This window comes from Rhipicephalus sanguineus, chromosome 6 (genome assembly GCF_013339695.2).
Source record: "Rhipicephalus sanguineus isolate Rsan-2018 chromosome 6, BIME_Rsan_1.4, whole genome shotgun sequence".
NCBI lineage: Eukaryota > Metazoa > Arthropoda > Arachnida > Ixodida > Ixodidae > Rhipicephalus > Rhipicephalus sanguineus.
Genome location: NC_051181.1, coordinates 17,656,945 through 17,671,809, shown reverse-complemented (window position 1 = coordinate 17,671,809; position 14,865 = coordinate 17,656,945). Strand labels below are relative to the sequence as shown.

General features: G+C 46.1%; 1 protein-coding gene across 3 annotated transcripts in view; it reads left to right on the top strand.

Annotated features, from left to right (window-relative positions):
* Positions 1–14,475, top strand: part of LOC119395629 (protein argonaute-2) — a 126,827-nt gene extending 112,352 nt beyond the window's left edge. For all 3 annotated transcript variants that reach the window (XM_049416708.1, XM_049416707.1, XM_037662611.2), the window contains exons 9-10: positions 2,965–3,164; positions 3,513–14,475. In XM_049416708.1, coding sequence (XP_049272665.1) covers positions 2,965–3,164; positions 3,513–3,621 — 309 coding nt within the window. In that variant the 3' untranslated portion in view covers positions 3,622–14,475. The remainder of the gene's footprint in view (positions 1–2,964; positions 3,165–3,512) is intronic.
* Positions 14,476–14,865: the final 390 nt, after the last annotated feature.

Here is a 14,865-nt window from a genome sequence, read left to right as displayed (position 1 = left end):
GTTTCTCCAAACTTGGCAGGTATGGTATATGTCTATGCATGAATAATAAAAACCAGTTGACGTTTGTGCTCATCTTGTTAACACTGTGTACTTTGTAGTGTTCCCTACCGTAAGCTCATCACCATGTTAAAGCAACTCATGCAACGCGTTGTTGAACACTGCTGGACAACATCGCACAGCTTTGACCTAAACAATGGGACGCGCTGGCTCGTGAACGAAGTCGGGGGGAAGAAAACTCCTGGAATCGTGGTTCATTCGCCGCAACGCATTGGCTTGCAACAACCTGAGGATGCAACCTGCATAGTAGGCAAAACGTCTATATCATTTTGTTAATAATTGTGTCAAGTCGGAGTAAACCTTTTACACTGAGTTCCTAAGAGGTTTTAAAAAATTGCTTCGATAGTTCGGTATTGCTGGATCTCGGCCGTTTCGCACGCTGCTGCTTTCTAGCCGCCTGTAAAACATGATTAGCTCGGAGCCACGGACAAAGGAGACGATGCATCCTAATGCTCCACCAGTACACCAAGAACAGAGCTAGAAGCTCAAGTGACAAAAAGGATCTATATGCTGAAAAAAAAAAACGGACGTGAATTTAGCAAGGTGTTCTGTTGCAACATGATTGATTTACGATATGTAGCTTACAAGTAAACTTGAACTTGCGTTAAAGAACAACCTCCTACCTCGGTCATCTGTAGGGAAGATAACCTCTTAGCGACCTCCTCTCCTAAACTGCAAGGGGACCCCTATTGTGGAAAGTTGAATAGTGGAGAGGATATGGTAAAGAAGGAAGTTCGAAAAGGTGGAAAGCGTTTAACGTCGGCCTCTAACGGGTGCTGCTGCTGCTGGATCATTTTTTTATAAAACAGAAGTAACTGTAACGGTATTTCCCCTTACCGTTACTGTGCAAAGAAGTAACAGTGTTACAGTGTACAAGTTCCTCTAACTTAAAAGTAACTAGTTACCGGTAACGCATTACCACGTTATTAGTACTTCCGGGAAGCAATAAATGAGAGTAAGAAGCAGTCACCCTTTGAGAGATTAGAAACCAGACAGCTATCGGCTTTCCGGGCACGAGAAGCGATAACCACCCGAAAGATGAAATCGAAACCAGCCACACTGCGTGTGCGCTTGGATGTGCAAGCGAAAGCCGGTGTGCCACTTTGTGAAGAAAAACATGGCTGATCCCTCCGTCGTAAGAATCGGTATAACACGAAAGTGAAACGTGTTTTCACAGAAGTAGTGCTTATTCTGTAGTGATATATGAGAGCTTGTACAATGTCTATTCGTGTTTGGCCGCTGTAGCACCGTTTGACGTGAATGCACCCATGTTGACGGCATGTCTCTATCGCGACGACTAGCGCCCATGATCATGATTAGACTGTTGTGGTAGCTGACGTCGTGAACATACACTTGGACACAGCGAATCGTGAATCCCGCGTAAGGATGATATCAACAATCTCATAATTAACACTGGTACCCAGTATGCACTTCTTCAAAGCGTCGTCAATTAAAAACGGCACGGGGTGCACTTTCTAGCAATGGGTGACTGACACTTGCACTCATGCATACACTACCACACACTGCGCTTCAGCAATACGGGAGGTAGAGGTTCGTTGCCTGAGCCGCAAACGCGTGCATCCCGCTGGCCTCTGTCTCGCAGGCGCTGGTCTCACTCCACCAAGGCACGACATTCGCGCGTCGAAATCGCGTCCTTTCTGCAACGCGTATTGCAGCAGTTTTGTTAGTCGGTGCTCTCGCAATCGAAGCAGTCGGCGGCGGAGAAATCCCGTTGGTGCATGTGGAAGCTGCACTACTCCGATGAGCCGACGCACGCTAACACGAAGTGAAAGGCAAAGAACGAACTGCGTCAAGGGTGCCTCGGCGATGCCAGCGCGCCGACGCACACAGAGACGTTTTAACCATGACCTCCGATATCGCGCGCAATCTCTGAGTAAGTGCTAGTAAATGTCGATCGTGAACCATTACTTCTTTTCACTTCTCACAGACGGCGGCACCGCCCCACTCCGCCCCGCCTACCTACATCGCCAGCAGAGAGCACCGTGTGAAAGAGAACGCGTGAAAGATATAAGGCGCGTTCGCGCCGTGTCCTGCATCTGCCGAGTTAGCTTAGTTGGTAGGGCATCGGGCGCTTGCCGTCGCGTCCGCAAGGTCATGGGTTCGATTCCCAGCGAGGGATCTTTTTCTTGGTTTTTTTCTTTCTCACTCGTTGGCGTCCATTTTATCAACGTCATATCCCTGACGGATGTACTTGGTGGACCCTGGCATAAAACACTTTCGTGTTAAAAAGAACAACGGAGAGACATCGGTGCATGATAAAAAAATTCCACGTATTCTCGAAGTGTGGCAGCACATGCCAAGCCAGAGAAATGACCGAAAAAGGTGCGCGAAATCAGCCGCACTGCGCTTGCTCGGGTGCACGAGCGAAAGCCGGCATGCCTCTTTGGTAATAAGAAAAAAACTGAGAGACATCGGCGCATGAACAAAATTTCATGTATTCCCGAAGTGCGGCAGCACATGCCAAGCAAGAGAAATAATCAAAAAAGGCCCACGTTTTAAACATACAGGCAATGATGTACATGTATGGCATAAACCCTCAAAGGGTAAAGTCACATTCGCCGCAATACTTTGGTCTCATGTGCGAAAGCGTACTAAGATTAGGAAGGAGCTACTAGCCATCACGAGTCACAGCACATTTGGTTCATTAATTACACACGTCAGCATGAGCTATTTACGAGTACAAGTATGATCGTTGACATCTAAAAACTTTACTGGCAATCATTCATAGCTGTTCATGACATTGTTACGGCCCTGGGAAACAATAAATGAAAACGTGCGCCAGCTTTCTTTTGTCACATAATAATTTTCCATGTTTGGGGGAGATACGAAGATCAGATGATGCGTGAGATTTGTATCACTGAGGTTTTACTGTATATCGTAATGCAGGGGACGAGCCGGCCGTCGCACTACCATGTGCTCTGGGATGACAACCAGTTCTCGGCGGATGAGCTGCAGTGTTTGACCTACCAGCTGTGCCATACGTATGTGCGCTGCACGCGCTCTGTCTCCATTCCAGCTCCAGCCTACTACGCACATCTGGTGGCCTTCCGTGCCCGATACCACCTTGTCGAGAAAGAACACGACAGGTATGCCCCCTTAGCATTCTGCACAACCGATCATTGTTGGGGCAGTGGCTGTTCGTATGCCGTTTGTATGCTGAGGTTGTGGGTTCGGTCCTGTTTGTGGCAAGTTGTTTTCTGACTAGTTGAATATTTCCTGTGTTGCATAATTACTACGCTTAAACTACAAATAACACGCCTTGGCTTTATTACCTATTTGCTTGGTATGGTGTGCTAACAAATAAATGTGCCCCTGAATCCATTCCCCTTCTTTGGAGCATATTGAGTCACACAATGAGTTGTACAGTGTGGATTTTGTTATTAGCCCCCTAACAGCGACGTAGAGCCTTTAGAAATGGTGTCTTGTCTGTGCAGTGGTGAAGGCAGCCACCAGTCGAGCAACGGGGACGACCGGACGGTTGTGGCACTCGCCCGCGCAGTCACAATCCACCCGGAGACCCTCAAGGTCATGTACTTTGCTTGAGCTAGCCCCGCCCCCTTCCTTGCGGGCGGCCGACTTGCCCCGGCCGCCCAGTGCTCGGGCCGGCGCGACTCCCACTGCGTCCCGGCTCGGGGAAGGGGCACCTCCGGCTGACACTGGACGAACTGCCAGCAACGGGCCTCTATTGTTTTAAGTCTCGAATGGTGGCTGGAAGTGTTTTTGGGGCCTTTGGAGAGACCCTTTAAAGGGTCCTTCCATTGAGGGGCTCCACGTTTGCTGCTCGTTGCCACGGGAGGAAGCTCCCTTTGTATTCAATTTTCGCTTATGGCATAGTTCATGCACATTGTGATCATTCCATTCTCTCCTACCATCTGCATGGATCATATTTCAAAGGCTGACCTAACTTATCCTCCTCTTTGTTGGCACCACTTCACGGGAGTCTCCCTCCTGTTTTTAAAGCTGTCAGTCCGCGTTTCGTCTCCCAAGGCGTCGTATGTGCAACGCCGGCGGAGCTCTGTCAACAGAGCCTCTGCTGGCAGTTCGCGATGCATTACTTGTCATGGCCACATCTTCATATGTATCGCAATGCCCTAAGTACCAAAAAAATCAACTATGGTAGCTGATGTTTTGCTCCCAGCCTGCCATTTTATTTGTCTCTCTGTGTATCTAGTGACCAGGGCAGGTATGTGGAGATGGTCACACGATCCAACCAAAATGTGTTCCAAGGGGGTACTTTGCGGGGATCCCTTGGGCCCCCAGTTGCTTAGACACGCTGACCGTGGTTTATTTAATGTAGCCAAAACCTGCTGTAGCTGCACCCACATTTAGCTAGGAAGACTCACGTGTGCAGTTACCAACTGACAAGCGTAATGCTGGTGGATCATGGTTAGTGTGGGCTCAGCAACTTGCTGCATTGCCTGTTGACTTGTGTGAGCACAACAATGCCATTTTCTCTGCCAGCCAGCTTATGTTCCTGGGCTGCTTGCCACAGTGTACCGAGTTGCTTTCCATAGAGGTTGCACGCACCAACAAGGTACCAGAGGACAGGAGAACTACGACATGGTTTGAACCTGGCAATTCTTAAGAGCTGAAAAAAAGGGCTCCCGCATATCGTTAATCTCTCCAAGCAATACAGCGAACCTGTCTATAACAAACTTAAGATTGCTTAGAAAAGTGGTCGTGATACAGTCAAACTTCGTCATGATGGAGCAGGATGTAATAGTAGAGATAAAAATCAGCTCCAACAGATCAGCAATCTGGCTTCCAAAAAACTCATTATTCTAGGCTTCAAACCCACTACAAACGAGGTAATCCTTGCCTGTCTCCGTGTGGTGTTCCAAACTTCGGTTCGTACTTTGGCGCTACCAGTCTTTTAACAGTAAAGCTATTTAAGCTGACCGTGCAGAGCAAACAGAAAACTGTCAACACGCTCTTTGTCCTCGTCTTCTCCTTGCTCCCAGTACACGTGCGCCGATTTGTCCTGCATGGGATGCACCAACTCTGATGGGCGAGAGAAATTCTTGGCATCCAGAATTCGAACCCGCATACCCGCAAGCCGAAGGCAAGCGTCATAGCCAGTTGGCTATACAGGCAAGCAAGCGGAGCAGAGCATAGCCTTGTATAGTATAGTCTAGCAGTTGGGTGGGAAAGGGAAGTGAGGGTAAGGAGGAGGAGGAAAGAAGGGGAGATTAAAGGAGTACTGGCACAATTTTGAGACATCGCAAAAGGGACATTTCTCATTTCCTTGGTGTGAATGCTCTCCACACACCGGAGTCAGACAACACGTATAAGATATATCACTTTGATTTTAAAGTTTTCATCTGCAAGCCTTCCCCACCGCAGTCGACAATATCCCAGCCAGTCGACACAGTTCCACTGAGTTTGTGAACTCTGCGTCCTGCATGCAGCCTAAATCTCAGAAAACACTGTCGGGGTCCCTGGACGGCTATTACATTTGTTGTTTACGTGCATCGCGAACAGATGACAGATCTGCCGCTAGTACGTCGCAACTTGCTGTCTCCCCATGATGTCACACTGCGATTACACGTTACTGAGAAGCCGCCCCCTCAATATCGAAGCTGAAAACGTTTTTTTTAGGGGGGGGGGGGTTGTCTTGTGACCTCCTTTACTAAATTTAATGAAATTGCACAGTCTTTCTCTGTTCTTTTGCCAATTCCAAATGTGCAATTAGTTTTTAAGTATGTCAATTAGTTCCACTGTTAATTGATAATTAATTAGAATTACTTCCAGGAGCAGTGGATCAAAATCTCTCTTTAGGCACATGGCTGGATACTAGAAAACATAAGCTTTACAGGGGTAGGAACACTTTTTTGATATGACACTATTAGCGACAACCGCTTTTGACTGTGCGGCCATGTTTTTCGGAGGCACGAATGCCTCGCCGGCGATGCTTGCTGTGCACGTTGGACAGCTCTTGCGCGTGCGGCACCGCGCCGTTGCGGCAGGCTTGCCGCTAGCGTGAGTGGGCCATAACATCTGCCAACGGGCACGACGAGCGAACAGCGGAAGAGAACACAACTAGCACGCGCAAAGCCGCAGGCATGGAGGAAGAAATGGCAGGTAGCATGGCACAAGCGCAAGGGCACAACCAGCAACCAGCCAACACAAACTCGTGACGTAGGTTTGTTTATACAGCCATCGCGTTGATGTCGGCGTCGCGATGTGCTTGCATCTCGCTCACTCGCGCGGCACGCACTTTAAAATTGATATTAAATATGTTCTAGGCTATATTGGCCCTTGATATTTCGTAGACGTTGTGTATGGCTCCACATACATCTATTTCACTCATTATCTCGCCTTCGAAATTTTGTGTCAGTGCTCCTTTAAGAGCTGTCATAGCCATCAAGAACATTGGACAATGTTGCTATCCAAAAGCTCGCCGTTAGCTTAGGTTTCGTGCTACCCTTTCTTTTTGCTCACTGCCATTCTCCTCCTGGAGAAATGCCTGGAAATTGAGTGGTCTCGCTCGCGGCGTCTGAAATCTGCATGCAGTGCTCGCCGATCTAAGATATCTTAGTGACAATTAAACTGGAGGGGGGCATGCAGCAGTGCGCACCCCTTGCATGCCTTAACAAATTATATTTTTATCTTCTTTTCTTATTCCACTGCATATGCACCATACCTTTAACGTGGCTGTGTCTGAATTGTTTATCTAATGCAGTTTTCGTGGGTAGCACAGAAAAATCGTTAGTGCACCGAAATGTTGTTGTTCTAATGGATAGATTGTTATAAGCCGGTTCGACTGTATTGCCAAAGCCCTGTTTTCTATTGTAGATACTGGCACAATGATCAGCATTGCATTTGCAAATAAGTCGATTTTGTTCCCACTCTGTACTTTTTTTAAATTGAGCGCCAAACTTGCTGTAACGCTTCATCAGCTAATTTGCAACTGAAATTAATGTCGCATATGAACATATTTTCTGCTGCAGTTGAAATTTCCTGCTTATATGAAAGTATGCCAAATGGTGTTGTCTGAGGAGATGGGGGAATGTACCAAAAGAATTTGGCAAGTCATTTCACCTTCAAAGTACTGTAAGTGACTATTTTAAGGCTGTGTTTTTCCGAATAGCTGACTTGTCTTGCTTGGCATTTGTTAGGTGCCCGACAGCAACCAGCGTGCATCACAGCTTGCAATTTTCACACAGTAGCTGTACTGTGGTGACATCCTTCCACTAGTGATTGCAAGTAAAGAGCCTGCTGCATCTTGAGTCTTCATGAAAGGATGGCGTTTTTGGCAAGTCTGATGGTGCCCAGCTCTGTTGACTTTTCCAGTTGTTGGGGATGTGTAGTAAGTGCCTGCTTTGAAACGGGCAGCGCCAGTACTGAACCAAAGGCATACATGTAGGTACTGCCGCATGCCCGCTCAGCAAGCACACCCAGGACCCCACAACTGTTGCAGCATTCAGGCGTAAATTCCTGACATGCAGTAAGGGTCACATAGTAAGCTCGTTATCGACCGGCCCCATGGCTAACATTGCATCGTCCGAGCTGAAGGGGCTTTCAGCTATGTTTTTTTAAAGTGACATATTCAGTGCACTAGTTTCTCAAATTAAATTTTAAGCTAAATCATGATGTCTATATTTTTCACTGCATATTGTATGATGTGACAGCGCAGCAGCAAAGTGTCTGTGCTGCAGAAATCTGTATGTGTGATAAGAACGCAAGAGGAATACACGGATCGTATAATTGGCACCAATAGCAGCACCACAAGCCGCGGCAAATAGAGCGGGCTCTGAAATGAATTTGTATGAATTGGTAATATGCGAGTATGAGAACAATCTTGGCAGTGGTTGTTAATTTCTTATGAGCAGGAGCTTCTTAATTGGTGTATGACTATTTGCAGCTCACTCTCACTCACTGTGACCAGCAAACATTGGACGTACACCAGCTAGGCATTTGTTAAAAGCCTAGTTCATTGAAGCACATGACCAGGATTTGGGGACATGTGCATGTAGCGCCATCTCTCATCGGTGACAGCAGTGGCCTGCCGTAACTGAATGGGAAATAGGCGAAAAAAATCATATCCGACGAAAAAAGCTAGTTGTCAAAAACGACTCTCGGTTCTATACGGCAGAGACTTATTTGAACATTCTGTGAAAATTACAGCGTCGCGCTACAAACCGCATGGCTTCCCAGAGTGTGTATTATATTACAATGGGCCCCGTGTGTTTCTATTGGGTGGTGTTCAATTGTCCTGGGAAGCCACACGCTTTCTAGCGCGATACTGCAATTTCACCAAAATGTTCCAGTAGGTCTCTGCTGTATGGAACCCGGAGTCGTTTTTGATAACCATCTTTTTTCAAGAGATCAGAGTTTTTTTCTGTCACCTATTTCCCATCCAGTTCTGGCAGGACGCCATTGCTGCCATCGAGAGATGGCACGACATACACACGTCCCCAAATTCTGGGAATGGATAGTAAAAATGGGATTACACTTAAATTATTGCATTGATGTTACACATTTAATCGTGCATATATTTGCCATTGCCTTTAATTCTCAAATGCAATTCTATTTATTTTTGTCAAGCAATTGGAAGCAGATGTGTAACATATGACAGTACTTGGTGCAGTTGATTGCGGTCTAGCAGTCTCATTCATTGGAAGAATGTTCAGTGGAAATGTTGTCATGGAATCGTGGGAAGTTGATAATTGTGGAGCATTTGTTACTTGTTTTTATTGAGGATTTTTGTCTTAAGTTGGCACACTCAACAATTGTTGCTTATCACATACAGGTTAATAGAATGTTACGCTTGTGCGTGCAGGCACTGCTCAGGCAAGCAGCGCTGTTGTGCATAGCTGGTTTGGGGCAGGCACTAGTCACTTTGGCTGTGAATGTAATGGCCCTTCATTCTTTATCTGCAAATCCTGCCATTGATTTGCCTTGGGAGGCACTACCGTTGTTCGCATTTGTGCCCACTTGCTTCTGCTATGTTTTTCTTGCTTGGACAATGCATTTGGTCTCCTCTGTGTTGGCACATCGCTATTCTGTTCAGAAATTTGTGCTCTGTTTGGACAGGGGATTGTTCTTTGTGTTGCATTGGAATGTGCAGCTTTTGCTGGGCTGCAGAATGGTGTGGTAGAAGGGGAAGACTCATTGCCGTTGTGGTGCCAGTTTGTCTTGGAAGAGGAGCTTTCCTCACCAGTCTGTCCTAAAGGAATTGGACATCAGCGTACCTGCCAACTCTCTTGATTTGCCCTGGAGACTCCTGAATTTTGAGCAATCCTCCCAATTTACGGGCACAGCCATATATCTCTCAAAAGGCCGTGCTAGCACCGTTGTGAAAAGAAAATAACTAAGGATGTCTGTTCCAAAATTTTCTGATCGCATGCGGAAAGCTCAAGTCACATTCACTGCAGTACACTGGTGTGGAAAAGCACATAAGGATAGGCCAGAGCCTACTAGCTGTCACGGTACACAGCAGCAGAGGTGCGACAGCTGTACCAATTTGATAGAAATCCTTGCGTCAGGCTGTGCCAAAACTGGGAAATCTGTTGAAATTGCGCTGTGCTCCCTCAAAATACCTGACCGGCCTCAAAGTTTTCTCAGTTTCGCTAGTTTGGACATCGCCCAATTCAGACACACAGAAAAGACGTAGCATGCATGCTTTATGTTGGGTGCCTGAAAGGTTTTCATTTGCAGCAACTTGCTGACGGTGTATTCGATGTAAACATTAGCCATTTGCCTGCCTGCCAACTCTCCTGATTTGCCAGGGAGATTCCTGAATTTTGTGCAGTTCTTTTTTTTGACACCCATAGCCTAAAGCGCTTCAGGCTCACTGCATGTATTAGCTCTAGAATTGCCACAGTTACAAGTAGAAAGTAATGGTCTTAAAAACCATAGCGGGGCATGCACTTAAACATCAGTGGCTTATTCTTTGAGACAAGCAAATGATTACTGGCAGGATCAACCAGGTTAACCATTATATGGGCATGGCCATGTATCTCAAGAAAAGCAGACCTAATCCCACTGTGAAAGAAAAGAACAAAGGACAGTAGTTCTAAAATTCCCTGGCCTTGTTCTATTGCATGCGGAATGGTTAAGTTACTTTTGACATAGTACATCGGCATCTTGCAGAAAAGCGTACTAAGATTGTGAAGGGGCTACTAGTGCTAGCTGTCATGAGACACAACATATTTTGTTCCTTAATTACAGATGTGTGCATGTGCCCTGTAATTATGAGTACTGACATCTACTAACTTTGCTGATAATCATTCATCTCTGACGTTCCTGTGGCCCTGAGAAACTGTAAAGTACACCAGTTTTCCTTTGTCGAGTCCTCTCCCGAATGTTGAGGTTTTCAGGTATGCGTGAGCAACGCGTCAGTGTAGTTTCTTTTTAGGAGAGACTGGTGCGCTTTTGCCCCTGGAGGATGAGCCTAACCTTGCCAAGGCAGTGGCCTCATGCAGTGTGAGATTTGATTGCATGTGTGGGGCATTTTAACATAGACTGTTTTGCTGCACATAACAGCCACAGCGGCAGCATGCGTCGCAGCTTTTGCCGAAAAGAGGGATTGGAGGCACTGTCTAGGTGCCTGAGAACTGCCCAATGTTCTTCTAGTGAAGGACCGACACGAAAGGGGGCAGCTTTGTTGGACATGAATGCTACTGGGCGATCGTTTGAATACTGCCTGCCCCTTTTCGTGCACTGCAAGGAGCCCAATTATGTGGAACTTAGGGTTTTGTTTGTGCATATTCCTGGTCAAAGCAGTTTGTAGGAAGGACACTTCATTCCATTAGTGCATTCTTTAGCCCTTGTTCCGGGCTTCGCAGTTTTGGCATTAGCAGTGCGTACGTTGACACTTGTTTGAAGAACCTTTATGGCAACTTTTGTCAGGGCTTGCGAATCGTGACCTGTCACATCCTATGTTAGCTCTGCTGTGTGGAGGAAGGTTGGGGATGAATGAGGCAGTTTGGATAGGTAAGCATTGTTTAATTCCTTTCATATCAATAAACAGTAATTGGTTATCCTGTGCTGCCTACTTGGAACGATGGGGTTTTGTGTATGTGCTGCACTCTTAGGCTTGCAAGTTATTCTGTCCATGACTTGGGCAGATTTAAGCAAGAACAGACAGCTAAGGCATAGCAGATTTCAGATTTATTGTCATCATATATTTTACTTGGCTTGTCTGCATCTTATTTATTCTATGGAACTATTGGCCATTCCTCAGAAAAGTGTTTTTCATGCTGTGAGCAGACCTCTTATGAAAGAGGGATTTGAGGTGCTTGATCTGATGTAGTGTGGTTCGGCTCACGTTTGTTTGTTGACAGGGCTGTGTTGTATGGTAGGTCATTATTTTGAAGGTGGCAGTTCTATGCTGCGTTATATCCTCTTTGGAGGCTTCGACGTGGTTGCAGTACTTGTTAAGAAGTTGCCTGTGTTTGGGGTTTTCTTGGGACTTCCCTCGGTTGGCTATAGACACATCTTATTTGCACATCCTTGCTGAAGTGTCAAACTAAGGCTTTGTGTGTGTGTGTGTGTGTGTGTGTGTGTGTGTGTGTGTGTGTGTGTGTGTGTGTGTGTGTGTGTGTGTGTGTGTGTGTGTGTGTGTGTGTGTGTTTCATTATTGTCAATGAAACCATCCTATGCCTGGGAGCTTCACATCAGTCAGTTTTTAAGCAAATTGTTTTATTCATTCCGCGGAAGCTTTTGTGTTAGCCAAGAGAGCAATTTTTGACGATGATGGTAATTGAAGCCCTCTGGAACAATGAAATGTGAGATAGTGGTCATTTCTTGTAGTGGCTGCAGAGGGGGCTTTTGGTTAGTGTTCCGATTTTACTGTAACAGGAAATCGCACCTTGCTACGTATCAGAAGTGTGTTTGTATCGTGTGCGTTGTTATTGTTGAAGGATCAGCTATGCTGTAGTGAACCGTGCTGCTTGTGCCACTAGGCAGCATGTAGCGAGTGTTGTGTTCTTGTCCCCTTTGTCCCAGTCAAAAGTGCGCTCCTTCACCATACGGTATAATGAGCAGCGTGTTTACTTTGGCTGCAGGTGAACTGCTGGTGCTTGTGCTAAACTCGTCAAATGCAGCATTGTTAACAAGCGCAGGGAATAAATATGAATTTCTGGAGCAGCGTGAAACAATATAGACGAGGCTTGGTGCTCTGTCTGCTTTATTCTTTGCTTTATCACCGCTGTGGTGTTCCAGTGGTTAGTGTTCTGCTGCCGACCTGAAAGATCCCGGCTGTGGCGGTCATGTTCCTATAGAGGTAAAATGCTAGAGGCCCTTGTATTCTGATATCACATTAAAGAAACCCAGCGGTTAAAATTATCTGTAGCCCACCACTGGCAATTCTCAGAGCCCACAACCAACCAACCAAATCTTTTTTGCACCAAGACCAAAGTACAGTGCACAGGACGGCCCATCAGTTGACGAACCATTTGTTCATAGTGAACATGTCCTGTTTGTCTCTACTTGCCCAGTCTGTGGTTTTCCATGACTTTGAACAAAGAACCAGTGTGTAGGCAAGTTGGTTTCACTCAGTTGAAATTGGCAGTGCACTACTAAAACACAGACTAAACTACCCAGGAAGGAGGACAAGCGCATCCACTTGTGCTTCTTGCTGCGTTCTTTTGTTTACATCTTAGTAGCGCACTGCAAATTACAACCATGACTTTGCACCTTTGAAGAGGACATTTAATAAAGATGTTAGTATTTTAATGAACAGATGTGATCTGCTGAAAATGATGAACAACCCACGTAGATTCATTTCAAAATGTTAACAGCGCAAGAACGATTAGGATGAGACGAGACAACAAAGGTAAAGTTTACCTTTGTTGTCTCATCCCTTCCTAATCGTTCTTGCACTGTTAACATTTTGAAATGAATCCACACCAACTTGCCCAAGCGTCAACCCTTGCAACCCACGTAGGACACAGCATAAGGAAGAAAACACAGATACAGTGCTGACTTCTAAACGATTTAGGTTTCTCTGCAAGGACTGAGCTACCTCTCTTTGCCACGTGCCAACAGTGACTCTTAATCCACCTTATGCTTCTCTGCCCTGAAAAATATTGCAAAGCTTAAGTCCTTTTTTGGAGTCCGAGATTTTTTCGGTTGATCTAAATTTTAACTTGCTGCACAGTCTTTTTGCTTCGGCCTTCACTTTCTTGAGGTCTTCCCTTTAAGCTAAATGATTGGCTGCTTTCGAGGTGCTGATGTGCCCCGAGTTATTACGGTGTTGCAGTTACCTTTAATGTGGACTTATCTTGGCCAAGCACTTTCGGTTCCTCCTGCAGCCCAACTTTCAGCCAGCCGTGGCACGGTGAAAAAATTGACAGAACATTGTTGTGTTAACCACTTGTGACACGTGCCATATGCACAGTGTAATTCCTTGCCTCCTCATTGTATATGTACAGTGTTTATGAACTGACCTCAGCCAAAGGAGCAGTTGAAATTTGTAATGTTACTGCATTGAGCAACTATAAATTCCTTAAGTATTATAAATATGTATATTTTGATGATGGCATGTGGGCCTAATGCAGCTATCCATGTTCACTGTGTTTTAACCTATTACGTGCACTCATAACCTCATAGTGGCAGTTAGTTTCTGTATTTACCAAATCGCTGGGTGACTCTTGCTGCCAAGGTTTGGTGAGCCACCTTCATATTTTCAACTTAACACGCTCCGGAGCCTTGGCAGCCCCCGTCACCTGTTGTTTTGTCTGCCTTGGAAAACTGCACAGAGTTGATTTAGCTTGTAGTTAATATATTGTATGCATTTCCTTTTTCTTCTTCTTTAGGCCTTTGCAGTCAACAGCGTGTTTCACCTTTTTAGTTGCACAGCATTCCCTGAATTGCGTGTCGTGTGTGGTGTGTATGTGGTGGAAGGTAACGCAGTTTCTTGTCCGGGGGAGGCTGCTGCCGTGCTCCGTGTGCTATTCGCCACACAAATGCGCTCAACTCGCTTGCGCTTCAAATTTGCCAACCGAGAACTCTCCTCACTGCACCAGTGGTGGAATGCAGTCATGGTACATGAGTGCTCCCCCCCCCCTGCTTTTTAGGCTGCCTTATGCAACTCGTTAAAGGCCAACTCCGGCGATTTTTTGGCCATGTCAAAGTAATGGTGCTTTTATGTTCCTGAGACGCTCCTGTTACGGGCCCGATAGCAGAAATACTCGGCAAATTGGAGAATAATTTTAAATAAGCAAAAAAGCGCAACACCGAAACCCAACCGAGTGTACTGTCTACGTATGACGTAGACGTTGTTACGAACGAACCGGAAGTCGTGCAAGGCATGCCGGTCACGCCGGCGCGGAGTATGAAAACTGTGACAGCCGGGACGACCAGCGAAGCGCTGGCCAAACCAACGCTGTCTGTCGCCTTGTGCACAGCAGACGCTCGCTGTAGCGGCCTAAGCGCCGAAGTTAGCGGTGCCCTCGGCTGCGTCACTTCCGCCGCCTTGCCAACACTGACGTCACAGACGCAATGTTGCCAATAATTGTGGGAAGCCAGGAGGGCGTTTGCAGACAATCTTTAAAATTCATTTGCAAACAATCTGCGTATGTCTCAAGCCTGTAATTTGGCATAAATGACGGAAACGTGCAAAGGAACGTACCCAGCGAATTTCACTGAGATCCATCGACCTCGAAAAATCGCCGGAGTTGGCCTTTAAAGGACCCCTGACAGCAAAATTTTTGTTGGTGACTTTTTTACTGTAATTTGTAGCTTTGGGTCTGGTAATCCCTAAGTTAAATCGTAAATGCTCTAGCGTATCGTATAACTAATTCTAGCGTAGTTAATTGTGACCATTTTAGCGTCACTTCA